This window comes from Pangasianodon hypophthalmus, chromosome 11, assembly GCF_027358585.1.
Source record: "Pangasianodon hypophthalmus isolate fPanHyp1 chromosome 11, fPanHyp1.pri, whole genome shotgun sequence".
Lineage (NCBI taxonomy): Eukaryota > Metazoa > Chordata > Actinopteri > Siluriformes > Pangasiidae > Pangasianodon > Pangasianodon hypophthalmus.
Genome location: NC_069720.1, coordinates 1759922 through 1787913, shown reverse-complemented (window position 1 = coordinate 1787913; position 27992 = coordinate 1759922). Strand labels below are relative to the sequence as shown.

The 27992-nt window shown below is 39.0% G+C and overlaps 1 protein-coding gene across 1 annotated transcript; it reads right to left on the bottom strand.

Annotated features, from left to right (window-relative positions):
* Nucleotides 1-26: 26 nt before the first annotated feature.
* Nucleotides 27-27992, bottom strand: alx4a (ALX homeobox 4a). Its single transcript, XM_026930319.3, has 4 exons — nucleotides 27096-27992; nucleotides 12106-12419; nucleotides 6207-6335; nucleotides 27-4028 (listed from the first exon to the last, which is right to left on the bottom strand). The coding sequence occupies exons 1-4, from the start codon at nucleotides 27475-27477 to the stop codon at nucleotides 3711-3713; spliced, it is 1143 nt and encodes a 380-aa protein (XP_026786120.3). The 5' UTR covers nucleotides 27478-27992; the 3' UTR covers nucleotides 27-3710.

Below are 27992 nucleotides of genomic sequence, written 5' to 3'. Positions count from 1 at the left end.
AGAAAGTATTTTGCAAAGACGCAAAGTCACAAGAAACAAGGAAAACTTCATTACAACTTGACAAATGCATTTGTTTTCTGCTGAGAAAACTCAAACACTCTCCAGAAACGTATTCAGAATTTCACCACATTTCACACCTTAACTTTGCAAAATATGTATGACGTGTCACTAATGCGCTTTCTGTTGTCATGGCAACAAACCGAGTACGCAAAAAAATACTATAGCAGAACCAATGAAGTTCAGCGATGCTAGTTTTCCAAACATGAACCTGCCTTCTGTAGCAGATCCTCTGTTGCAGCCAATCACATGCATTCGTATCAGTATAATATTTAGGTGAAGACATCGAGCAAGGAACGAGTTTTCACAGAATTTCATAGATTTTATTTTATAAAATGACCTCTATATTTTATAGAGGTCATTTTATTTACCGTCTCTGGTCTCAATAGTGAACTGACGACATCGCTTGTTCGAAAAAATAAAAGTGGATGACGAAAACAACGTTTCAAGACTCCACTTTAGTTTCAAAACAGGCATCTCATCTGTTCAGAGTTCATGGCTGTAGTCAAAAGTGTTAACGTGAAGTGCCAATGTAAAATAAAACAGCACTACACTGATGAAACTGATGTTTTATTTATAGCTATGAACTCATCGTTAATGGTTAAGCTAATGATTAAAAGGTCACTGTTGTCTCCAGTCGTGTTAGTCGCTTATCTGAAATTTCATAACCAAAGAATCTTATGTAGCTGGAGCTAAGCAAATTTTATTTCAAATTTTATTTCAAGTACGCTTCCTTTTTTCCCCCTTCTTTTTCATCAAATTAATACTTTGACCTTAAGCGTGAGTGTCTATGTGTTAAACGCCGGCGCTGATCGCTCATCTCTATTTATGAACATGATAAAACCTCTTTGTGTTTGAAAATACGGAATTCTGAAAAGCCTCCCAGTAAGATGACATAAACGTGGTTCTCATTTATAAACTGGAAATGGCCTGTCTAAACATGTATCGGATTCTTCCCCAAATTTAAAACAGATTTGTTTTTACCTGATCTATATCTGGAATCCGGAAGAAAGGAAGAAAAAAAAACTGAAAGGCTGTAAAGCAAATCGCGATGGAACTCAAAAGTTATTGCTTTTAACTCATGTTGAGTAAAATTTCCGGTGATAAAGATACAAATGTCCAGAATGAGAGATGGTGTCAAACTCGAGTGTGGAATGCTGGACATTTCTCATTTTCCGAGGGACTGCTGCCAAAAAAATAATGAAGCAAGGATCAAACTTGAGCCTGCATTCAAATGTTTATACGTATCATATTCAAACTGGGCTGCTCTGGAAGATGTTAAACTCAGATAACGCACCAGAGGTCTCGGCTAAATCAGCAAAATTTCTTCTTTAGTCAGTATTTGAAAAATCTGGCAAGGACAGCAGGTTAGAGTTTTCGTAATGTTATATTTTTTCTGCCTAATGTCCCAAACCACTGTCAAATTACACTCCTCATTCACGATCTTTCCAGAAATCTTGTCTCTCTAAAAGCCGCGATGATGTTTGACGTTATTGTTATTGCCGCATAAAGCATGTAGAAAACCCCGACTGAGCTCTCAGACACGCGCATCGTCACTTCAGGTCAAATATCTTGCCCTGATCCTCTGCGGGAGAGAAAATAAACTTGGATTGAGATGTAGAAACGGGTAATATATTTCAACAAATCCATCAACTCGCTAGCGTACAGCTTTGGTCTGCCGTTAAGAGCCCTCTCACCTGGGAGCTCTTCGAGTGGGAAAATAGCTTTAGCTCTTTTTTTTTGTGATAGATTGCTAACTCCACACAGAAGGGGAATACATTACTGTTTTTTAGGACGCAGCATTTTCGCTCTGTGTTTCAGATTTCATTAAAGACAAGACATGTAAGAAAGGCATCGGGAGTGTTACACCTTTGAGCCCTTGCTCGAGGTGATGAAGGGTCACATGACACTTTTTTTTTATTTTTAAAGCTCTTTCCACAGGACCGTGCAAAAAGACTTGGCAAATTACCCATAATTCTCCATGATGCTGCACATTTCCATGACTATTAGGTGTACCTGGACTGAATTTGGGTCAAGCTCTGACTCAAGTACCATGTAAGCTGAGCTAGGATGTGTGGGCGGGGCTAGAAAAATAGTGCAGACTACCGATTGGTCGGAAAATCATCCTAATTATAAAAATAGTCTGTGACTGGAGTTAGAAGGCTCTCACTCTTCTCAGAAATCATTTTCTGCTGGATTTATCACGATTTTATACTTCAGATTAGTTTTTACTTGTTTTAAAACAGTTTCTTGACACCGATTCCTACTTTTAGATTGCACAATGTCAGTGCTTCATTAAGATAATTATTCTTCACACTGTACGGAATCTGAATAAAATCCTACAGCAGACTGTGATATAGTGAGTTCTACATGTCACATTATAAGATATAATGAACATCCTCTAACAATAAACCTGCGATTAAAGAAAATGCGTGCGTACGATGCTGCTCACGTCATCAATCAGCGTGATCGGGAAATCAGCTCGTGCAGAAAACAGGCTCACTTAAACACATACAATCTTCAATCTGCGTGTGAAGTAATAAGGACATTTTTCTGTCCTTCACATGTTTCTTTTACGCCATCGCCTCTACTGTATTTGTCGCTGTCCTGGAAGTTAGCTGTCCTCCTATAGGTGGATTTTAGACAAATGTAGTAAAAGCGTTTTCACTCTGCTATTTTAATCCGAAATCTCTCACACTAACAGAACTTTATCATCAGCTGTCTTTGGTCATATTGCTAAATCTGCCACTGATTATATGAACATTGTACATTATGCGTTCTTACAGCGCCGATCTCAATTCTTTTGCGATGTGCGATTTTTGTTGGGTTGAAAGTCATATGTGTAAAGCCAGCTTTCATCCACACCTTAAATTAAATATATTGTCTAGTGCTTCTTAGCGTCCTGCACATAAAGGGTCACTCTCTCACCATCACACACTGCGTACGAACGGTTTCTGCTCTGCGGGACTCACTGCATGACGAACACACCGCTATTAGATGTGAAAAAAAAAAATCTTCAGTGCAACGTAGAATGCTTTAGACCATTTGTAAGTGTTAATTTTGCCAAAATGGAAAAGAAAGTTACGTTTGAGACGGTTTCTATTTTCATAATATCTAGATTAAGTGTGTAAGTGTTTTTGACGGTCCTCAGTTTTGGACTTTGGGAAAAGATTTGTCTATAAAGTAGTAAAAATGTTAATATTCTCAGGCCTGTTGCTGTTTCTGTACAATTGCTCTTTACAACTAGGACCTACAGGTTCATCTGATAAGTGCAGGGGTTGCTTTTATTTTTATTTTATTTTTTCTTAGCATTTTAAAGGTTTATCCCAGAAGCTACAAATCCTTCATTATTTTTTGTAGACGAACCGCAACTCACTTTGGTTAATTCTCATTTCTCAGATTATCAGATTGATCTCAGATTATTCTCTTCCTTAAGAGGTTTTCCTTCACAGGTTTTTTTTTTAGTAATAATATCAGTTTTCTGTTCTCCGAGTCAGTCCACTCTCTCACCGTCTTTGTCCTTTGCCACACATGGCATCGTGGTTGCTCTGGTATTCACCCACGCTCGTTATTTTTGTCCTCTTCACCATCTTGTTTCTCTCACTGCGTTGTTAAAGAACACTACGAGCGACCGTGCTGGTGCGTCCGGGCGATCATGTGGCCCAGGAGATGGCTGCACTGTGTTCCTTGGCTTTCATGCGCAGAGCAGCAATGCTGGACGACTTCCGGTCAGGGTCCATGTTCAGATCGTATCCGTTGATGCCGGCGCTCATGCCTGGACTCCCGAACAGACTGCCCATGTGGCTTTGTCCCATGTGTCCTCCGGGACTGGGCACGCCCAGGAACTCGGACACTCCGCTCGCAGCGTGGGGATGAGGGGTCATGCAGGAAGTCACCGAGTCACACGGAACAACGCAGCCTGGCACCGGGGATGCTGCGCTGCTGCCTCCGATCCATGAGGGATTCTGGATCTGTGATGCAATGGAAAGAAAACACATTTCTGTTAGTCTTATTATTACAACATAAACAGTACTTTTCAAACCACTGAAATAATCTGTATAGAATAATACGTGATTTAATATGATTATAATACTAAAGAAATAACCAACAAAAGGTTCCAAGCACATCTCTACAGATTAATCTCATTACCAATGCCGCCATATATACATATTCATAAATATGCAAATTAGGAACCGCCCCCAGATCCTCAGGCAACCTGAACACACTAATATCACTAACATTAGCTAACCTAACTAGCTGAAATTAGTCACACAAGTGGTATTTCAGGATTACTCTCCATCTACAGCACACAAACCTGTCAAAATATAACGTTACAGTGACAACCACCGTCTCTTCATGACGAACATTAGCTTAGTTAGCTATATAATCAGAATCAGTGTTCAAGAGGAGTGTGTTGTTTAAACATCACATTTTTGAGTTCAGCAGGAGTCTAATGTTGGTTTCTGATCATGCTGTGGTATTTGAACGCAGCTAATACAGTTTCAACATCAAGTTTTTGTTTAAGAGTATAATAATGTTTGTATAAGAACATATACAATGTCTAAGTATTTAAAACATTTACCTAACACAAGTTTCCGAAACATTTTGGCGAAATGAACCGTGCCACTTCACGTAGAGAAACTGGCCTGCCAACAGGGGGCAGGATCAATCTGTGACAATGCGACCACTAGATTTCTGCCTACAGTTTTTCCAGCTTGCTAGCACAACCAGCGCTCGATCGTGTAAACATTACGACTAGTAAATGTGATGACATCATAACTCCCGAACCCCTGAAAGGCCCTGTGTGGTTCTGCTTTTTGGATTTTGACCTCCTGTCTTTCATACTATTGCAAATGTGAACGTCTGCATTCAAATGCATTTGAGTAACTGAAATTCGAGTGCAGTTTTTGAAGTTATCAGAAAGGCGTAGACTTTTGGAAACAAGGATCCATAAATGTTCTTTGGTTTATGTAGAACTCCACAAAGTGTTTCTTTAACAGAAACTGGAAACACTACAAAGAAAAATAGGAGTGTATTTTGAACAACATCCTTTAGTTATGGCATTCCTTTGTTTCCAAAACTTGCGCAGTCTGAAGTCTTGTCTTGGCCGTGACGCCGAGTCCCAGGGGCGTTTTTTTTTTTTTTTTTTAAGAGATTTATCAGGCACTTTGAGGTTCTCAGCCTCACTCAGAAGAGGAATGTCTGTCTGTGCTTCTCTTCAACACCTAGCGTGACTCTGTGGATCTGTCTTTTCTGCTGAGAGGAGGAGCGTGGAGGGAAGTGAAAGGGCAGCGCTCTGTGTGTGTGTGTGTGTGTGTGTGTGTGTGTTGAAGCGAGGGGATCTGAGGGAGGGCTGCGGCGGAGAGAGATGAAAGCCCTCTCAGGGAGATGCCCCAGATGTGCGTCGGGCTGCATTCCACAGCTGCAGGCCTGCTCCCTGAAGAGCCTCCTCTGCTCTCCCACTCTCCTGCAGATTCACAATAAATCCGGGGGAATCTCTCGCTCTCCTGTGAGGGCGTGTCCCGCTCTGCCACGGCCTCCGATCCTGACCCGATTCCTGGGACACGAGAAGCCTCAAGCTTTTCTCCGGTCTCACACGGTGTTTACAACACACAGAGCTGCTGTTATTATTTATTCTGTTTTTATACAACAGTGCTGTTTGAGTAAGGACTCCTCACTCTGTGTCTTTCTGTTAGAGTAAAATAATCAGTGACGGGGTGGTGTGATGAAGCGGAGTTACCGCTACCGTCACAATGTTGATTATTTATCTATAAGTGTACATCCTGAAGTGTTTTATTCCTCTAATTCTACAGCAATCTGACAGCAATAACAAATTGTATTTATTGTCATCCAATTATAGCTACAATTAATGTTCTTCTGCAAGCGTAAACTCCTCTGTCCTGAAGATGTCAGAAAACTTAGTTACAGGTTTAACTCTGACTGTTACGAAGCGCTGACACTGGAGACTCCTTCCATAAACATTAAAGAATCCCGAAAACTACACCATATCGATGGTTACACACTTTATGTACATTTATTGCTCGTGATATCTTTTTTGTGTACTGTAAATGGACAAAAAATATATACCCAATGATATGTATATATATAATTCCTCTGCTATTTCCTAATGTTGAGACAGTTATCCGTACCTGAGCATAGTTCTCCGGCCGAGTGAGGAGTGGAAGCTCGTAGGCGGTGGAGAAGTGCGTTCGGACCTGCTGCATCTGTCCAAAACGTTCCCTCTTCCTCCACTTGGCTCTCCGGTTCTGGAACCATACCTGCAGGAAACAGAGGTATTTAAGAAACGTGTTATAAAAGATGTTTATTTTTTTGTTGTTTAATTGATGATGTGATCATTATCAGCACAAATCGAACTCCCAGTGAGAAAACTTGGACACGGATTAAAACAACTTTGGTCCGGTAAGAGCCAGGATGTTGCAAAATGCTCAGTCAGAAATCCTCTTGGCTGTTGCAGAGCGCTGTATTATTTTTCAGCATCTCTTCCCTCTTCCTGGAAGAATAGTTCAGTGAGACCTGCGTGGTGTTTGATGTTGTGGGAGATGACGGATTGCGAAGGCCTCCTCGGAGGCTTTTTTTTTTCTCTATTGGAGCCGTCAGTAACAGCAGGAGGTAGAGAGGGGAGTGCAGGAACCCACCGGGGCCAGAGGTCTCGGAGAACCGTGTCACTCCTCCACTTTCGCTCATGATAGATTGGAAGAATGCGTTAAAAAAAAAAGAGTGAAAGAATGTCTAAGTTATTTCATTCCACAAATACTGATAATAAATGTTTAGTGACGTGAGGTGTTTTTGTGACTTTTGTGATTCATCAGGCTTGAGTTGGTGTTTTTTTTTTTAATTTTATGATATAATATCAAATAATAATGCTTAAGGTGCAATAGCAAACTCTGATTGATGTTGAAATTTTGTGCTGAATCTTTCAAATTTTTTTCTTTTTTTCTACTTTTTGGTGACTTTTTTTTTTTTTTTTTTTAAATGCATCAAACCTTTTAGGGGCGTAACACAATGTGAGCATCTGTTTAATGCTCCAAATATTTGTATATGTTTTTGGATTTAAACCGGAAGTGAGTGTGGCCTACACTGGAAGGAGTTTTTCTCTTTCTTTCTTATTTTTTTGTGCTTGTGTGAAATTTTTGGATCCCAGTCCTGAGGTCTCTCGAGTCTCCACCAGATGCCCTGTGAACATTTCTGGCAAGTTTTCCATAAGAAAAAGAAAAAAACATGAACGTTGCTCCTCTTATCTGTTTTTGTATCTGTTTAAAACACATTATCTGTTCAATCCGAACTCGAATAACGTATATCATATATCATAACGTATAAAACCTGTATATCATCATGCATATCTTGTATCGTACTACTGTTTCAAAGGATCATCATGTATTTTTGTCATGTCATCCACCCGTATTTTACAGAGTGTGTTCTCATCTCTTGTCTCTTTTATTATTTCTGAATTTCTTGAATCGGACAATCGCAATCGTTGTTTTTTTTCTGACAAAAGAGTTCCTTTGGAACTACAAACTCTTTTTCAGGGCTGGAAAAGAACATTTGGCCGAATCATCTTGCCAATCTCTGGTCCACTGACATGCAGTTTTCCCTCGGCTTCCACACATGCGTGCAACTCGCACGCAATTAAATAAAACGCGAGCGAGAGAAACTAAGCCATTCTTCTAATTCCGCAGTGGTGCAGACAATCAAAGAGAAAAGAGAGGATGGTCCTTAATACAGACAATGTGGAGAGAATTTCACATCAGTTCCTAAAACAAAATGTTAGCAGATTCTGCTGCACCCCCCCTGCTACCCCCCCCCCCCCTTTTTTTTTTTTTTACCCCCTCACCCCTTTCCCTTTGTGCTTAGACTAGCATAGCACAGCGTTCTCATGACAAAAGTGTACCATAATTACCTCTGACAACTGATCCTAAAAGCGTTGTTTATGAGAGCATTATTATGTTTAAACCACCATCAAAGGCTGAGAAAGCGATCTAAATACAGGCCGAGTCTCAGATGGGTTTAAGTCTGGCATTTTCCACTGCAGTCAAACAGAGAGACGTCATCTCGCTATCTGCTCTCTGCGAAACGTGATCACACTGCCACTCTGATTGCACTGTATGTCATGTCAGATCTCAGCGTTCTTTAGATTAATGTCCTCTTAAATGACATTATTTACCATGAATAAACAGTAAACTTCAGTGTCAATACACCATTAACAAAGCAAATAGCACTCATATTTATTGTTTTTTTTTTTTTTTTTCCTATTAAAAATCCAGGATGATCCCAGTGAACTGGCAGAAATTAAGAAACCTTGAAAAGCAAGTTGTAATATGAAGTCTGGCACTGACTGCTCATTTTTGTGGATTTTTAGTCATGGATTGAATAAATTCAACATTTTGTGTATTTTGTTTTGAATTCTGGACTGTGATTGGTCAGAAGGTGTTGATTAATTTTCTATAACAGCAGCTCTGACAGTAGTTTGAACTCATTTATATTTCTCATTAAGCTCAAGAAAGTAAAAAGCGGCTGGTGAAGGAACAACAGTTTACTGTGTAAATGGCAACTTGTTTCACGGATGTTGTGAAACATTAAATGTGACAGTAGTAACTATAAACGGATAACAAGTGTGATGTGACATTGTTTAATAATAAAAAATGTAATTGTTGGCAAATTGCTGTGGTATAAGAGGAATAAAACACTTAGCAACTGATGATGAATTAAAATAATCAGCTTTGGGGTGCTAACAGTGACTCCACTTCACACCACACTCATTGATTATTTTCCTTTAACAGCACAACATGTTACCCTTAACAATTTATTAAACTTCATCATTTAATTGTGATTTTAAAGGAACATTATTTTTTCATTGGTTAATTAGCAGTGTGTAGGTTAAGGTTTGCACATGGTTCTTGTGTTTATATGAACTGAGTTGTACCTATTTAAATAAAAATGACAGAGAGCTGAACTGTGTGTAATGGATTGTGCAGCAGTGCAGAAAAAAGTCACTTGTCCCCGTTTTCTTCCTGTCCTCAGCTTCAGTTTTATCTTCGTTCTTCAGTTGGGAAATTGAGAAAAGCGAGATGGGATCGTTTCAAACCCGAGCTTGTTTTCATTTTATGTTTAATTTCCTGATGCCTAAGCCCCCCGGCTTTCCGACGCTGCTCCTCCAACCCCGGAGAGGCGTGCCGACAAGAAAAGGTGGACGCATTCCCTCGCTCCTCTGCTCTCCTCTCTCTGAACTCGAACACACAAGCCAAGGCAGAGGCGTGTAGAGTTTCTGCTCTCACTAAAGAAGCCCGCCTTTGTACCAGAGAGACCGAGAGGCCAGAGCTTTGAGGGAGGATTGTTAGAGAGCAGAGTTCACTTTAAAAATGTCTTCTCTTTTCCTGTCTCTGTCCCATGGACTTTCCTCCTCCGTGCACTTTTTTTTTTTTAAAACTTGTTCAGTGGCTTGTTGCGAAGCAAAAAAAAATGTATTTTTGTATGTTTAGCACGCGTGGTAACGACGCAGTAATTGGTAAAGACGTTGACAGCTAAAGCCACTTAGACGCTTATTACGGAGCTTTATTTATGTTCCAGCGCTGGAGGAGAGCGAACAGAAACATTAAACTCGGCCCAGTGGAAAGAGGGGAAAGATCAGCTTTGAAGTCATGAGCAGCTTTGAGGATTGATCGTCTAGTTCTGCTGTCACTCAAATTCACCTTTTTTTTTTAGACTTGTTTTTAGAAAATCATTTTTTGTGCAAAAAAAAAAAAAACAGCAGATATACAGCTTTGTGGGTTCGCTAGCTTTTTATAGCATGGCAGTATTTTTGTTTATTTATCAAATCAGGCACATATACTCAAATCCAGGCCTGGTTTATGAGGGGGTGCCATAAATTATGTCAGTATTTTACAGACATAACTGACTGCTAATTGTGAATGAACTCAGCCAAGCGCTTTGGCCAGCTGTCTGTGTGCTTTTCTTTCCATGACATTTTTATTTCCATTTCAAATAATCCTGTCTTATGAAACTGCAGGCTGTCAGGATGAGGTGCAGGTTATTAAAGCACTTAACCTTTGACCTCAAGCATCTAGCTAAACTTGTGTTCAAGCGGTGGTGCTTTTTAGATTTAATGAAAACTGAACATTTTATTTGTATTTCTTTATGACGATACAGTTATATGCCTTTTGGCTTTTTATGTGAATTTATTCAGCTTGTGAACAGCTTTTGAATGGTAACGTAGCATATCTTTATATTCACAGCATGATATTTTTGTTATGATTTATTTGAGACGTGCGAGATTGTAGTCGATACGTATGCACATGCGACCGTCTTTCTTAGTTACGCTTACAAACTAAAAGTGGATCTGTGTTTTATCCGAGTAACCGAGACGAGGTTGAAGGTTACGAGTGAACTCCGGCACATCCAAAGCCTCCAGCGAGGTTCTCTCACCCAGCCCCGACAGGAGGGAGGGACACATTCCTTCCCGAGCAGGACGTTAATGAAAAACAAACAGTTTAAATCCCGGGGTTCTTAGTAGAGCGTGCACGTGCTGCTGGGTAAAGCGGGTTCTCCCCGTGTGTCACTCAGCGCTGGAATGCAGCCGTGGTACTGGAAGGATTACATGCAAATATGAAGAGTGGGGAATCGGAGGGTCACGGGTTCTGGGTTTTTCCAGACCCTGATATGTTGTTATTCAGGTTCTGGTGAAGGTCGTGGGCGAAACCCGACACCGAGCACCGTGTATGCGCTGTCCTTTTTACCCCCCTTTGCTTCACACATATGGATTTGGATATCTGAAGGTTTTCAGAGTTTTCTTGCCTGTGTTTATTCTCACTGGTCCTCTTCATAACCTCACACTTCGGAAAAGCTTTATCCAGATTTAAAAAATATGTTGAGGTTCTGACTGGTGATTCCGTAATTTTAACTCTCAAGTTCAAAGCAAATTTAAAGCAATATTTTGGTATAAAATTTGGCACGTAGGTTCAGTGGCATGTAAATAACGGAATTATAACATTAACTCATTGTTCTTGATGCGACGTTTGTAGGAAATGATTACAGGTGTACAGTTACGTGCAAAACCGTTACTTTGAAATTATAAAGCCAAAGATTCAATTTGATGAAATTTATGAAACCCGAAAATTAAATTTGTTGATAATGTTCATGATGCAAAATTTGTGGCAAAGAATTAATACAGTTAAGTGCGAAAGTTTGCACACTTTTACTTCCAGTTTACGGAACCAAAAATTCAATAGTACCGTTAAGTACAAAAGTTTGCACACCCTTAACTTTGAATTCACAGAACCAAAAATTCAATGTGATAAAATTTATAAAAACACAACAACTCAATTTGATGATGTCATCCTAGATGCAACATTTGCAGCAAAGGATTAGCATGCACAAATAAGTGCAAAAGTTTTCACACCCTTGTTTGAATTTGCGAAACCAAATGTTGAAGATATTTAATAAGTACTGTTTCACAGATGTTCAAAAAATTTCACAGATATTAACAGTGAAAAAAAAACAAACAAACAAATATTTCAGAATGAGAAACAAATATTGACGTATATTTTGCCCATAACAACTTTTTCAGTCCTCAATCACTTTCTCAGTTATTTTTTCTTCAACTCTTTGGACACATCTTTGTTTTAGTTTCCATTTCTGCATCATGATTTTTACTGTTAATAAAAATTCTCTAAGCAGTGATTAGACTTTTTGTCTGCTGAAAGCTGGAGGTTTTCCTTATTCTCTGTTAAATTGGCTGTTTTAACGAAGTGAACATGGGATTTTTTTACACTAATTTCAAGAACCTTCAAGAGGCCATTACAAATCAATAAGCTAGAACACTGACTGGGACTCGATTGCTGTTGTTGTAACAGCTTTTGATCAGAAAACAGCATTAAGTGAGCATGGAATTTTGTAGATGAACTGTATAGAAGAGGTCCATGTTGTATTTTGTTTACTTAGAAGTATGCACAAGTGATGCAAACTTTTACACTAGATCAGTGCTGGTGTTGAGATACTTTAAGGCTGTAAGAAGGAGCGTAACGTGGACTTTACCTGCACTCGAGCCTCTGTGAGGTCCGTCCTGAGTGCCAGCTGCTCTCGAGCGTACACGTCCGGGTAGTGCGTCTTTTGGAAGACTTTCTCCAGCTCTTCCAGCTGATAGCTCGTGAAGGTGGTGCGGTTGCGCCTCTTCTTGCCCTTGTTGCTCTCTCCTTCGCCTTTGTCCAGGGGAGAGGCGAGCTCGGAGCTGGGTCTCTCCTGAGGAACCTTGGCTCCTGGATCCTTCACGCTGAGGTAGCTACCATCCATTCCTGTGGGGTCGGTGTTCGCTGGCAGCTCTGAGTCGGTCAGCCCTGTGGTGTCTTTACCTGGAAACAGCAGGAGAGAGAGAGAGATGGGTTAGGATAACTATTTTTGATGAAAAATGTTAAATGTTTTCCAATATCTATAGATACAGATGACTTTATTCATCTAGATTACTTTAAAAATTACTTATCTACTGTTATCTTCTCATATAGTAGATGATTGCATTGTGTAAATCATTGGTAGACATGGGCCATTTGGTAAGAACCAGAAGAGTGCATTACAGTTTTGCAACTTTTGAAGAAATTCGTTGAAAAGTGAAAATTCACATCATAAAGCAACAACTTAAATGGCCAAGATAAGAAAATACAACAACGTCTTTTAGAAGAGGCGTTCTTCAGGCGGTTCCTTTATTTATCAACTCTTCCACTCAACTCACACTTTCCTTTTTTTTTTTTTTTTTTTTTTTTAAACAACTTAAGGATTCTTTGTGTGTCTCTTTGTGGGAACCTTTAAATTTTCAATGTCAAATGTTTCCTTTCAGAAAGGAATTTGAGATGAACCATATTTTTGGAAGCTAAGAACCTGTAATTGTCTAATAATCCCTTAAAGAAGCCTTAAAGAACCATTTTTTCTAAGAGTATGTCTAAACTGGATAACTATGTGGTAAAGCCTCCAAATTATTGCTCAATATTTTCTTCTTAATATCTAGAACCTGTCAGAAATTTAACATTTAGCTCTCTTGGTTCTTGTTCCACTCTGAGAAAAAAAAAGGTTCTCCAAGGGTTTGTTGGATAATTAAGGGATCTTAGCTTTCAAAAATGATTCTACTTGGAACTCTTTCTAAAAGGGTTCCCCTGTGGAACGACTGAAGAAAGAAAAGGGTTCTAGATCTGACCTTAGGGAGAGTACAGTCAGCGTATCCTAGGGACAAAACGTTTTTGTATTAGAAAGGGTTCTGAGTCAAACCCTTTTTGGAAGATGAGAACCTGAAATTATCCACAAAACCCTTATAGTACCCTTTAAGAGCGCTTTTTTTCCCCCTAAGAGTGTATATATGGATTTTAAAGGGTGGCTTCTAGGTACTTGGTCCACTGTTAGAATACAGGGTTCTTCAATGGTTCTTTAAGGGTTCTATGGATATTTAACGGTTCTTAGCTTCCAAAAATTTATTCTGTATCCCCAGAGGAACAACTGAAGAAAGTTAAAGGTTCTAGATTTGACGTAAGAATCTGGTTTCTTGAGTGGTTCAGCCTTTTTGCTTAATTTGTGCCAAATATATGTATCATGTTTTATGTACTTGTGTTTTGTTTTATTATGGTGAAATTTGGGCTTGTATGAAAGTGAGCCGGTTGTATTTCGTCTAATTTCATAGCAGTGATGTCATATGAAAGGGTCTGAAATGCTTCGTGTCATTTCTCATGACTTGTGCAAAATGTTATGAATTTTATTAATGTTAACTGAATGGATGGATGACCCTGCCTCACGATAGACATTGTTAGATGAAAATATGAGAACGAAATGATGTCGCGTGTGTTCGGTGTCGTATTCACACCTGCATGTTGTACCACTGGTGCATAAAAATCAATTTTGATCCATTGCCTCAGAGAACGATCCAGAGTACTTTTGGCCGTTTGTGTGCCTGGAGTGTGAGTGTCGGTGTCAGGCCTTTGGCTTTGTGTAATATCTAAACATGTCTGACTTGCTCCACTTATGGCTGCCAGTCTCAGCTCGTAAATCAAGTGCTCATATGAAACAGATACCCAGAAACAGATGTAATTGCAGCCTGATAGAAAATTGCAGGTTTCCTCCTCTATGGCTGGATTCTTCTCAGCGGCCTCATACACGCACGCATGTCTGTGTGATCTGCTGCGACACGGATCCCGGGCTGGTCACAACGCCAAACTGACCCAGCGATGAGACGCCGGAGTGGTAATTTTCTGCATCAAGCCACTGGAAATGCACATCAGCTCAGCTGTGAAACCTCAATCTGTCAGTCAGAAATGCATCTGATTTTTTTAGACTGCTTACAAAGATTCAGCTTCTTACAGGACTTTACATGGTAAAGGGAACGTACAGGGATCGGCGCTTCCGAGGAGCGCCCCGTGTTTGGGACTGCCTCAGGCAGTAAGGAGTTGTTATTGTTTTCTCAACACCAAAGAAATAGAGCTGAAAAGTAAACGTGTGTATGATGCAAGTCTCTGGCATGTGGACTGCATAGGTAAGGTTTGAGCGAGGGAAGCATCGGCGATTAAGCTACCATGCAAATTTTATTTAAGTTGGATTTCTGGAATTTGCTCCCTGGAAAAAAAATTTGACTTTCTGACTCACTGACTCGCTCATTCACTCTTTCATTTACTAACTCACTGACTCATTGACTGACTTACTCACTCACTCACTCACTCACTCATTCACTCATTCATATACTAACTCACTGACTTAATCATTTGCTGAGTCACTCACTCACTCACTGACTAACACATTCATTCCCTCCCTCCCTCCCTCCCTCCCTCCCTCACTCACTCACTGACTCACTCACTGACTCACTCATTCATTTACTCACTTACTTGCTCATTCATTCACTCCCTCACTCACCCATTCACTCACTGACTATCTCACTGACTCACTCACTAATAGACTCACTTACTGAATCACTCCCTCATTCATTCACACACTGATTTGCTCACTGACTCACTCACTGACTCATTCACTCCCTCACTGACTCACACATTGATTCGCTCTCTGACACATTCACCAGCTCATTCACTCACTCATTCTCTCACTCACAGACCCATTCACTCATTCACTGACACACTCACTGATTCATTCACTGACTCACTCACTCGCATTCACTCACTAACCCATTCACTCATTCACTGACACGCACACTGACTCATTCACTGACTCACTCACTCTCTTATTCACTTACTGATTCACTCATTCGCTGACTCACTGACTCACTGATTCACTGACTTGCTCACTGACTGAGTGTCATTTTAACTGATCCAAGGATTTAATCTGTACTCATTAATTCACGTTATTATATTGTATATTGGATTTGTTTGGTTTTTTTTTTTTGGAGAGGTGAAGCATTTTTACCATGTCCTTATGTCAAATGTTACGATAAATCAATTTCTGTGAATTTCGGGGTCATGAGCTGAAGCATGTAGCATATAAAGTGCCCTATTTTGAGGAAACATTGTGGCGAATATCCAGTGCTTTTCAGTCCCACAATGCACTCTGATATGCACAAACAATGTACCTCGGCAGCTGCCGATTACCCATAATGCACTGTGTTGTTTGGGTGGATTTGCGCACCATCCTTGTGGAAGATCTTTCAGTCCCTTCAGGCTTCTTAAGACCAGAAATACAGCATTGACATTTTCGTGATGTCATTCCTGTAGTCATGTGTTTGGTTAGGTTTTTGACTTTAGGTTCAATCCTCGGCAAATAATTATGTGTAAAGTGTGTACATACAGTGTGTTTACATTCCCATGTCAAAGGAGAAAATTTGAACGCACTGCCCTGAACCCTAATCAGACACGTGCTCGTTCTGTCAAAAGCATATGACTGGGTCAAATGTCCATCTAAAAAGTAGTAATGAACCATCCAGATCTTTTCCATTTGTATTGGTTTAGCTTTTTATGGAGTCACCTGACGCACTTGAAACTACAACAATATAAAAATAATGTAAATCATCACATATCTATTTGAAATAGCAATAGCATTTTTATTGCATGTTAAAACTTCGGTATCAAAACGGCTCTCTAAAGGTCACAATTTGCTGAATTCATTGTTTGGTTTTGTTTTGTCCTTGGTTTTATTGTGTTTAAATATAAAACAGAACATACGAGACATGCTCTAGAGAACCATCAGTGTCAATAATGTTGACATGAAGCATAGCGTTCTCAGTATGTCTGCTGTTCACTACCTGACTCGCCTCATTTCAGATAAACGCTTGACCACTAGTTGGAGTAAACAGTCAGTGATGTGAATAAATACTCCCCGAGGGTCTGCTGTTGGTCCTGTGTGTAGGCGAGACCCCTGTGAGCGCCGCCTGTACAGGACCGAGTGCTTTCTCTGGTCACTGTGGCCTCTGTGCCCTGACAGACGTGGAGCCGAGGCTCGGGGGGAACATAATGGCTCCCATATTGTCTCCAGCTCAGGACTGACACATCCTGTTAAGTGAGAGGGAACGAGCGTAAATATTTTCGACGTGCGCTTTGAGATGCCATGTGCCTCAGACTGTCAGGCTGTTCGCAGTCGCTGCCTGGCGATCAAAGCGTCTTGCTGATACCTTGCGTTGTTCTTGCCTTTGGTCTGATGTTGGGTATTGTGACAATCCCTTGCTCGTTAGAATTTGGGATTGAACCTGGCAGCAAGGTTTCTCCGTCGCTTAAGGTGAACAGCGGTTCGGCCCTCAGAGTTCCTCCATATGGCCATGTAACATGACCTGAGCATGAAACCTCACTGCAAATCGGTTGTGTCAGAACGGGAAAGGTTTGGAGAGGACTGCGGTTGAACGGCGTTGTAAAAGGGCATGTGGGCACGGCATTTAGCTAAGAAAAAAAGCTCGAGCTTAAGGCAAATGGGGCTGCGGAGGTCACTGTGAGTCTGTTCCAAAAACCCCAAATCCCTGTCTGCTTTTACAAATTATACAAAAAAAAAAATCATGCTTTATACATGTCCTGTAATTCCTCAGCTTTCTAAATTTCTATTGGAATAAACAGATGTAATCTATTCTCTTAAAATGTTCCAGTTTAACTATTAAAGTCTGTGCAAAACACAACCATGGAACATTTTAACCCTAAAACTATCTACCACCACCAACAAACAGCGAGAGAAGAGAAGTCTGGAGCTGATTGTTTCCGAGCCCCAGCCCCACCTAAGACATAGTGCCATACCACATCTATGTTGACGGACCTCTGATCCAAAGTCAGGCCTTTATCTGAATACCGATAAATTTCCTGTTGCGCTTTTTGATCGTGTCACTTTTTGACATGTGACGAAGAACTACAAATCGAGTGAGAGTTCATGAGTAGGTTAGGAGAGGCTGAGGTTCAGCTCCGGGACTAATTGGCTATTTAACCTGAGTGTATTCACACCTGCCTGCTTAGCAAGAATGGAGCTTGTAAATCTAGTTTTACAGTATCAACGCTCACCGCTTTTGGAGTGGAAGCTCTTCAGAATCGCTCGCCATTCGATACGTCTAATAAAGAGTGGAGGAGAAAGGGCACCATTTATACATTCCATAATACATGCATGAATGATTCAGACACTCGTTCCAGACTCGAGTGCACTAAAAAGGGTGCCTTTCCTCGCGACAGGAGACGCCAGAGGCTCCCGGCCCCGTAAGATGTCAGTACTCGACCCTTGAGTTAGTCAGGGTCATATCTTTACAAGGGGCAGCGATTTATTCCCAGTTGAAAATGGGGGAATACATCAAAGTGTAATTTAACTGGCTGTAAAGCGGCAGGGCATCCCCCATGCTTTTTATGCAATCTGATGGGCAAGGTCAGCACCGGGCAAATAAAAAGCAACACTATAAATTAGGCACCCCAGGGTTTCTGCTAAGGGTTAATGGCAAAATATCATAGACCTAAAAAGGCTGAAATATTAAAATCTAAATATAAATAAGCATGTATTAAATATTCTTAGGGCACATAGTAAAGTTTGAATTGTTTGGAAGGGAAAGGGGCAAAAAGGGAAATTTGTGCAGAGAGTTTGTTCTGCTCTGCATTTATTTGTGTCTCTAATTGGGTTTGTTTTCTGTTCTAAATATTTCAGGCTCTTTTACATACACACACACACACACACACACACACAAGTGCAGACACACACATGTGCAGACACATATGTCCTGAGATTGATGGATCGGCTGGAATATGAAAGTTGACACCTGGACAAGAACAGTTTTTTAGCAGTAACTGTTTGATTAATGCAAGAAAATATTAGTAAAAAGGTTCAAAGTGGCCTCATTAGTAAGTCATTAGCAGAACCTGAGCTGGTTGTATGTTTGCCTAAATATATTTTAAGAAATTCCACATCCATAACCTTATGTTAATTGAATATTGGTCTAAATGTACCACACACTTGGGTTAACTGGCTCTGAGCAGCATTTCTAATTAACTAGGTCCTCTTTTTTCCTTTCACCTATTACTTGGACCAGTATATTCCATCCTTCCCACAGCATTCTTTTCCTTTTTAACGTTTTAAGCATCACCTCATTTGAGGCTTTAAAAAAAGGCCCAGTAGTGAGAACCTGAGCCGTCCACAGAGAAGTCCAAACACATCGCTAGTCCTGAGGGAGGATTTATCCCAGCAGGCTGCAACAAAGAGCACACGCTGTGCAAGAAAACACGGCATTTCCTTAAAACCTCTGCTGGTGATAAATCACTCCTCTATCCACTCATCTGAGGATCTCTGAGCGTTCGCTGCAGAGTGATTTAAACTCCAGCCTGTTTAAAGTCTCAGGAGATTTATTAGTAGATTAACAAAGTTTAAAACCATCCTGACAGCAAGGGAGGTGTTAATATAATGTCCTGGTTTGCTGTTAGCAATGTTTTTAATTATAATGATGTGAAAATAATGCTGAAGATCATTTAGGAAAGACATTACAGGTAGAAGTGACAATCAGATTTTCTGTTTATTTGCATTGCATTTGCTTAAAGATATAAAAAGCAACAGAAATGTTTCACTATTTCATCGCATTATCTGAAACATAGCAACTTCTGAGAAGGCCTTAAGCTCCGCCCACTTCAATCACTTCATGTCATATATCACTGAAAAGCTTGTTTCCTGCTCTTTATTTCAAGTTATGCGTCATTATGATGATCTGCATGTCAATTATCCTTTTTAAAAACCTTATAAACCACACCAACTAGAAGAAAAACACATTAAAGTGCAAAACCAGTTTCATTTTCAGAACCAAAATTCTCAGTTTCTAGGTGATCTGCATTCACAAACTTGTACATTTCCTTTCCTTTCCCTAATTAGGATATGAAAGAAGAATTGCTAAAATAACTTTGATACTAAAAGATGAACTAAAAAATCATTTTTTCATAAGAGCACGTGCTGTTTAATTGATTAAACAATAAGGAAATGAAATCATATCTAACATCATACACGGGCTAGATTTTTGACTTTATTAAGTATGCAAATTTTCCATATTTAATTACAAGAAGCCTCATTTGCATACATAAATGCCAATTTAGGAAAAACTTCCAATACAAATATGAATCAGCAATCTATTAGCAAAGATGAATTGTGATATCTGTTGTTTAAAAGAAATACGCTGTAGACATGTAGAATTAGTGTTAATCTGCAGTTTTCTTTACATCCTTACACTGTTGTGGTGATACAGTTAACAGTTTTCATTAGTTTGCACTTGCGTAGTGATCAGTGTTATAGACTCAACCCCCCTGAGGGAATCTCCTGAGTGACGTTTAAAAGCACGGCGACGTGATGACGTGCTTTATGAGTCTTAAAGGAATGCGGTGAGAAGAAGTAGTAGTGATGATGAAACTGTGCCATCAAGACACACGTCTAAAAATCTTTCCCTGCAGTTCTGCGGATTAATCTTTAACCTGGATTAAACTGTAAAGATGCACCATTACTTTGCACCTTCACTGTAATCTCAGGATTAAATTTCATTTTAAAAATCTTGCAGCTGAGGAAATTAAATTTCTGCAAAAACAAACATTTATGCAAATTTTCATCAAAAGGAAATAAAACGTATTGTTAGTGATTAATCTCAGGTGTAGCACTGTTACATGTTTAGACCTGCAAATCCAGAGTTGTTGAACCCATAAGCTTGAATCTAAATATATATTAGATTAACAAATCCACAAATGAATCCATGTTAGCGTAACCCCCATAGACTGGGAAATGGATTCCTGGCTAATTCACAACAGGGAGTTTTAATAAAATTAGATCACTCGGTTCTGCTCGGACGCATTAAACCCACACGGATCTGTTAAACCCCGAGTTTGATTAAGCCCTCGTCCAATCAGGTGCCTGGTCTTTGAAGCGTTGGGTCAGCCTGCTGCGCTCGTGTGTGCCAGTCGAGACTAATGTAAATTATAAAAGCCGTAATGTCGTCTAAGTGGTAAAGTGATCCTGGGTTCTTGTCACCACTCTTTAGACTAACAACCTGCAGAAATGCAGCCGTTTCTTCAGACTAAAGAGAACCTCAGTGACTGGTTCTTATTATTTTCCACCCCTGGTGCTTTACAGAAGCTTGAGCTGGTCACTGTGACGCGCTGAACATTCAGACTCCACCTAACAGTGTGTGGTTTTATTTGGGAATTAGTTTGAATATATATTTAATGTATATACAGTTTATATAACCTCAGGTTCATCAAAAACTCGTCCAAGTTTCCCGAATGTATAAACTGTAGCGAGTCAATCTTCTACAAATGTGATTCAGTGCAACGTTTCTTTTTATGATTTCTTTTTATAAAGTGATTTTATGTCAATCAATAAGCATTTCTTCTTTCAGATAATATCTTAAGAAGCTTCATAAGATCGTGAGTGTAAAGAAAAAAAAAATCTGAATTGAACAAACACAGGCCAAACTTTTAGTTTTTCTTTCTTTAATTATTTGTATATTTAGCTTTTATAGCAAATAAAGTCACACAGGCGTTATTTTATTATTCTGTATTAGAGATGATGATATCTCCATCTCCATCTCCATGACATGATCTCATGACCTTTCCCTGCAGAATAATAAAATAATTCCTTCGTTTATTGAATTCATTTAATAATTTATTAGTGTTTTGTGTTGGAATATGACAACCACCTGCTTTAGAATAATATCTTACCTGCACTAGTTTCTGGCTGTAGTTTAATCTAATTTTTAATGTTTTATCTAATTTTAATATCCTAAAAGAAGCTGTATATAACATTCGTCACTTAAATGTAATGATCACATGAAAAATATGAAAAAATATCTGGTTTTGTTGTATTTTCAAACTAATTTTCGTTTTTATATTAGAAGAGGACAAGCCATGAAATCAGTCTCTTTATACATTTATTTAGCTAACTGACCTACACACACACACACACACACACACACACACACGTGTGTTTAGTTCAGATAAAATGAATTGGAATAAAAGTAGACTCAAATGTTTTTGCACAGTGGAATTCACAAAAGCATAAACATGGAGGATAAATACAACTTTTCTCAATAATTACTGAGTATAAAGAAGTCTTACACCTTATTAAAGTCAAGCGACTTGAATGTAACATGGTCCAAACATGAACCTGGAAGATAAAAACTACAACTACAACCACAGCAGCAATTTCATAAATGTTTCACGCCTCATATTTTATCTTTTGAGGAATCTTTTGAAATAAACATGGATGTCCTGTCCTCACTTTTACTGCTTTGATAATGGATTTATTTCACATTATGTGCTGGAAACTTCTAGCATCTTAAACAGTTTTTTTTAATGATTGACACTCAATAAAGAGCTACAAGACAGAACATCTTTCTCATTCGCTTCAGAGAGATTGGACTTCCTCCAAAAATTGATCTGAGCCAGAGCTCTGAATTCACCCTCCATGTGCTGTAAGGAATTTGTGCATGTGGCTGTGGTACCCAGCTGGGTCAGTGTGCCATACAGCTACACACAGGCCTCATGGCGTCGGACAAAACCCTCTGACTCACAACCAGAGAATGACGAACAAACCCCCAAAACGCTCTGCACTTTTCCTTTTCTGTTTATGAGCAGTGTTTCAGGTCAGCCGTGTTTTCTGTGGAAGGAATGTTATTGTTGGGATTATGATTGTCCTGGAATTTATTGGGAATGTTGTTAACGGGATTAATCAGACATCCAATCAGACCCTTGTTTGGATGTGAAATCAATATTTAGTCTGAAGTCAAGATTAATTCTGCACTTCATGACATGCTGAGTTAGGATTGCTAAACTGTAAAGTTAATCAAAAACAACAGCCAAAAAACATGAAAGATTTTAGGATTTAAAAGGTTTGATAGTTGTACTTAAAAAAGCTCAGGAAAAAAATCTTGATGTTTTTTTAAATTGTTTATTTGTTTGTTTGTTTATTTATTTTAACGGTTAAGTGACATCTTTTTTTTTTTTTTTTTTTTTTTTTTTGAGTGGCAGTTGGCTCAGGAGAGTTTGGTGAATCGTCCATCTGATCTCGATTAATGAGAGTTCCTGGGTTCCTTCTAGCCTTTTTTTTTTTTTTTTTTTTTTTTTTTTAAATCATTGGGAAACTCGTTGTGGTTTGTGTGGTTTATTATACAGCATGTTATTGTAGGAGTCAGTAAACTTTCTCAGGCTACTTTTGATATTAAGCAATGCAAAGGAATCCATCTACATTCTTTAAAATACAAAAAAATTAAAAATAATAATAACAATAATAACTAAAAAGCCCAGGAAACAGAGAAAACCTATTTACGGTGTTGGTGCGCGTTTTTATGGCGTTAATCGCCTTCAGGTCATGTTTGTTGCAGTATTTATTTCATTCTATCCTTCTTTTATTCATTATATCCTTCGCATATTTATTATACACGTCCCATTCCGAAGCCTGAGTACATTTCTCTGTCCTTTCCCTCCTTCCTGTCTGGTTTTTTTCGCAGGTTATTATTGACGGTGCCATTTTGCGCGGTGAGGACGCACACTGACGCACTTCCTCTGCACAAAAAAATCATTTGTCATAGACTAAAAATCACTTATCATAGACTAAATGTGGTTCAGCAGTGCAAACCTCGCCTTCCTTTACAGGCTTCTGAGTGTAAAAATGTGCTTTCAGTTTGTCAGTTTGTCCTGAACGCTGTGCGTCTGATCGGTGACGCGCTTTTAAAGACGCGCTCATAAAAAAATAATCCTCTAAACCTGAGTGCACAGAGCAGACTCTCATTCTCATCGCTTCAGTCTTGTTGTTTTGCTTTCTGACGCCTGGCTTTTGCAGCAATCTCCCTGTTTTTCGCTTCCTAATTTAGTAAACAGGACACGAGATGCGCGTTTTATTACGATGGCGTTCCTTCTCTGCCGCATATTAAATAAAGGTCATATCTAGATCCCTTTAGGCTTCTTCTGTTCTTCCTCTGACCTTTAAGGGTTCTTCAGTTGTTCCTCTGTAGAGAACCCTTAATTATTTTCTGTAAAACTCCACAACAGAGCAGAAATTATTTACAAATCCGAAACCTTAGGCCTAACTACACAAAGAACCTTTTTTTCTCAGTGTATCTTCACTTTACAACAACAACAAATAAAATGCTGCCTACACTATTTTAAATGTTTAAAAATATGATTTATTTAGGTTAATCTGTTTTTAATCTGTTTTCTATCATTTTATAGACCTTAGATATTTGTAAAGAATGAGGTTCGGCCCTTTTTTTTTTTTTTTTTTTTTTTTTGCGGTTGCTCCAAACCGCAAGAAAACGCAATGAAAGATGCAGCTGCAACAGAATATGAGATTTATTTTTCTTCCTCCTAAGCTAGTGAGTGCACAGATTTGGCACCAATCGCATGAAGTGATCTCTCTCTCTCTCTCACCCCCTATCTCCTCCCTCCGTTCCAGAAACGTTGTTTAAAGCTCGTGTGTATGTAAGAATCCGACTTTTCTTACGAACTCACATTTGTTTGATTTTATTTGCAGAAGGTCAAACACGCGGTGTAACGTAGACTAATGTGATCAGGGCTGTTTACTTTTTTATCGTTTAGAACTTCCATCCCTTTGGTCTGGATTAAAAAAAAAAAATTGGCTTTAATAACATCTGTGCAACAGATCAGTAATAAATCTCCTGTATGTCAATAGTTACGTCATACAGTTACAGTAATTCTTTCCCTGAGAAAAGCTCACTTTTATTATTATTATTATTATTATTATTATTATTATTATTATTAAAGTAGTTGTGAGCTGTTTGTTGTTTTATTATTTTCGAAAAACTGATACCAATCGGCATATGCAACTATCTGATTATCTAAATAATTAATCATACGTGCATAAATTATATTCTCATCAATTAATTTCTAAACTCAGCTCAAGTTTGTCAGAAACAGAAAACAGTGACCTCACTGATTTAGTGTCTCTGCTTCATATTTGTGTCACAAATAAAATGTGAAGCATCAGATAATAGTTAAATGGTTTAAATGGTTTAAATGGTTAAATGGTTAAATAGTGACCTGCACCATCAGGAGAAAAAAAGCTACTAAACTGTCATTTGTCTTGTCACTGATCTGGAAGCATGAAGTTTCCACCTTTTGTACTTTTAGTGTGTGTCTTATACTTTTAATACTTGACTCTGAGAACTACTTACAGTCCATTTGTGCAGCTTAAATCGTATTTAAAGGTATATTTTATACAGGATGCATATTAAAGGTACAAAAGATTCGGTACCAAACCAGCAACAAGGAACAGTACACAGTTTAGTAGGCCTATTTTTTTTTTTTTTAGGGTGTCATTTTAAAAATTAAATCTCTTTACTTTAGCTAAAGCTGTTTTAAATCAACATGCAGAGTTTTGTTTGCATGCATTCTGACTTTTTTTTTTATTTTATTTTAAATATCCATGGGTGTTTTTACTGTTGATCATTTATAAGAATTTTTGACGCATCAAGTCTCCAATAAAGTTGCTTTAATCATTTTAACATCATTTTAACCAAAGAGAACTAAAAGGTACCAAACTGTATTGGTTCTTGTGGCTGGAAAAGCTCATCTTAGTACCATTAGTGTGTATAATTTTACCTGAAACGTGCACGTGGTGGGTCTGTAATTAGCTCTTACAGTAAAGTGGTTCTTAAGGTCCAGTTTAAATTAGTGTTAAAGTAAAATACACTCAGGTAGGCTAAAGCTTGTGTATTATATTAAAGGTAGAGAACATGCTCCTCTGAGGGTAGCACACTTCTCCACAGCGACACAAAACTTTGGTACCTTTTCCTTTCTGTTTCTCAGACTGCAGCTACATAATGATTTTGTTGTTGTTGTTGTTGTTGTTGTTGTTTACTGAAAACGCGTTGCATGAATTATCTTAACACATCTGCATTGTGATCAAGCTGGAACATTGACCTTGAGGCGGTTAGAAGGTCAAAGGAAAGAAGGTTGTGTGGTTTGATAAATCCCTGGTTTGCTTGAGGCTTTTCAGATGGAAAATCTTATGGAACAGATCGATCACCTTCTGCGTTAAAAAAGCGCAAAAACGCGGATAAAGTCAGTCAGATGTGGTGTTTTTATTATTATTATTATTATTATTATTATTATTATTATTATTATTTGTAATGAATAAAGCATAAAGCTAACTGCATGTGTTGCTGTAAATGTGTTGTGTCTGTAATGATCCTCCTTCCTCACTGTCTGATTTATAGGCTGTAAATAAAAGACGCCTGAATTAAAGCTGACTTTATTGGGGTAAAAAAAATTTTATCACTAATATAACCTGCTAAATACTTTCATTTCATTAGTATAAGAATTTAAAGCCAAGCACAGGGAGTGTGTTCTTCGTGTTTTATATCTACTTTTATTTCAAAACTAGTAAATATTGTTAATGCGACACGGTGATGAAGCTGAAGCTCATGTGGAGCCTGCAGTTTAAAATCATTAACAGTCCCACAAGCTTTTCTTTTTCATGCTCATCTGCACTTCCAGAGGGAAAAACCCCCGACATTTCTGCTGCTTCTTTTTCTTCTTTCTGTATTACATGAGACGCTTTTCTGACCTTTACCTGCATTTCATCCTCGTGACGTCACTAAGCCGCAAGCTGCTCGCACATGCTGGAATTTTTAGTGAAATTTATTGCAGAGTATTTATAGCATCTTCCTGCTCTCAAGATGTCGCGTTTTTATGAGCTCACATTCAGTACAAACTCTCAGTACGAACCTCGGCATTGTCGCTAATGTGTTTTTGTTTTTCTTAAATTGTTCCAGAATTCATTAATATTTAAGACACTAAAGTGTGTGTGTGTGTGTGTGTGTGTTTGTTCTGCTGTCTTTCCTGCCAGATGTTGTAGAGACTCCGTAACCTTTTCATTTATTGTCCTCCAGGGCCAGCAATAAATTTTATGTCACCTAATAACAATAATTATTATAATAATAATAACTATTATCATTATAATAATAATAATAATGATGATGATGATGATGTCTGCGCATGCGTTAGTCTAAATCTGGTGCGTGTTCGTGTTAAAAATTAAATATTAAATATTACAATGGGGGAAAAAAAAGAAAATTTCAATGTCATTAAGTTCTTCTTGAAGAGTGTTTGGCCTTCAAAACGTCTAAAAATAGCTAAAATCAGACGTGCTTTTGAAAAGGCGTTAATTCAATTGTCCGATTCGGATCTGATGTACTGAGGATTGGACCGCAGCTTATCGCATTAAAATAAAAAAAGTATTTAATTCAGTCGAAAATTGAATAAGCGTCGAGGTTTGATGGCTGATTGTAGACTAATTGTGTTAGTGGGATTGTTGTATGAAGTAAGTCGTGAAGTCCATCGCGCTCATTTTGTAAATTTGTTGTATACAAGAGCGACAATTGGTTATAATTATTAAATATGATTATCAATATTAGCCTTCCTTCTCTCTTTATTTCCGGTCCTCCATTTGATTCAGGGTCATCTGCATCATCTTTTCTCATCAGAGCACTTATAAAAAATATAAGTATATCATGCAGAATGTTGTAGTGATGGATGTAGCTGGTGTTTGTGTTAGTGGAAGTGTGTGTAGATGGAGTGTGCGCCGGAGAGGAGAGTTAAATCCGACGCTGATCAACTCACCGTAACAGGAGATGAGTGCTCCGTTGGCTGCGCTGTCCTGGTGCAGTTTGCTGCTTTCTGGTGGAGTCTTGCAAGAGGATCTCTGCATGAAGAGGTGGTATTTGTTAAAGGTGCTCTCTCCAGCGGTGCCATCCAGTGGCTGGCATTCCTGCTGGAACGGGCTCCGGGACTTCTCTCCGTACGCCTGAGCTTTGCTGCTGCTGCTGTTGCTGCTGCTGCTGCTGCTGCTGAGGAAAGTCGGGCTGTATTTGGTGTCGCTGCTGGTTGGGAATGTCCTGAACGGGTTGCTGGCTTGCTGATCCCTAGCCTGCGCCGCGGACGCGCTATAATACGAATCCATGGATGTCATGTCGCAGTATGAAACGCACGTCTCGGCGTTCATTCCTGAAAAAAAGCTGCTGCGGCGTCGGCGGGGGGTGAAAGCAGACAGTTCTTTCTCTTTTTTTCCCCTTTCTTTCTTTCTTTCTTTCTTTCTTTTGCTTAGACTAAAGGAAGTAGACCTTCTCAGCTTCTCTGTTTCTCTGCCTCTTCCTCATACGCGCACACACACACACACACACACACACACACTTACACACTCTCTCTCTCTCTCTCACACACACACACACACACACACGCACTCACTCTCAAACTCAGACTCACACACGCAGCTGGATTTGGTTACTAGATGTTTTCCAGCTTTAAAAAGCCCCCCTTAAGGTTTCAGTAGTAACAAAAAATGCGTCTTTCTTTTGGAGAAGATGCAACCCAGATCTCCTCCGCTGCACGCTGCCCAGGCGCTCTCCGGACATGTGGCAGGATCTCTCCTCGGTTATTATGTAGATGAAATGAATGGGTGAGGTCAGACTTTTGCTTAGAAGGAAAAAAAAAATGTTTTGTTGGAAATATTTGGAGGGA

Bases quoted from the DNA above. Each gene is read 5' to 3' on its own strand.
- alx4a (XM_026930319.3), bottom strand. From the start codon at position 27,477: ATGAACGCCGAGACGTGCGTTTCATACTGCGACATGACATCCATGGAT. The intron at 12,420-27,095 runs GTGAGTTGATCA...TGCTGTTTCCAG, and splicing joins AGCACTCATCTCCTGTTACG to GTAAAGACACCACAGGGCTG. The intron at 4,029-6,206 runs GTACGGATAACT...ATTGCATCACAG, and splicing joins GGCCGGAGAACTATGCTCAG to ATCCAGAATCCCTCATGGAT.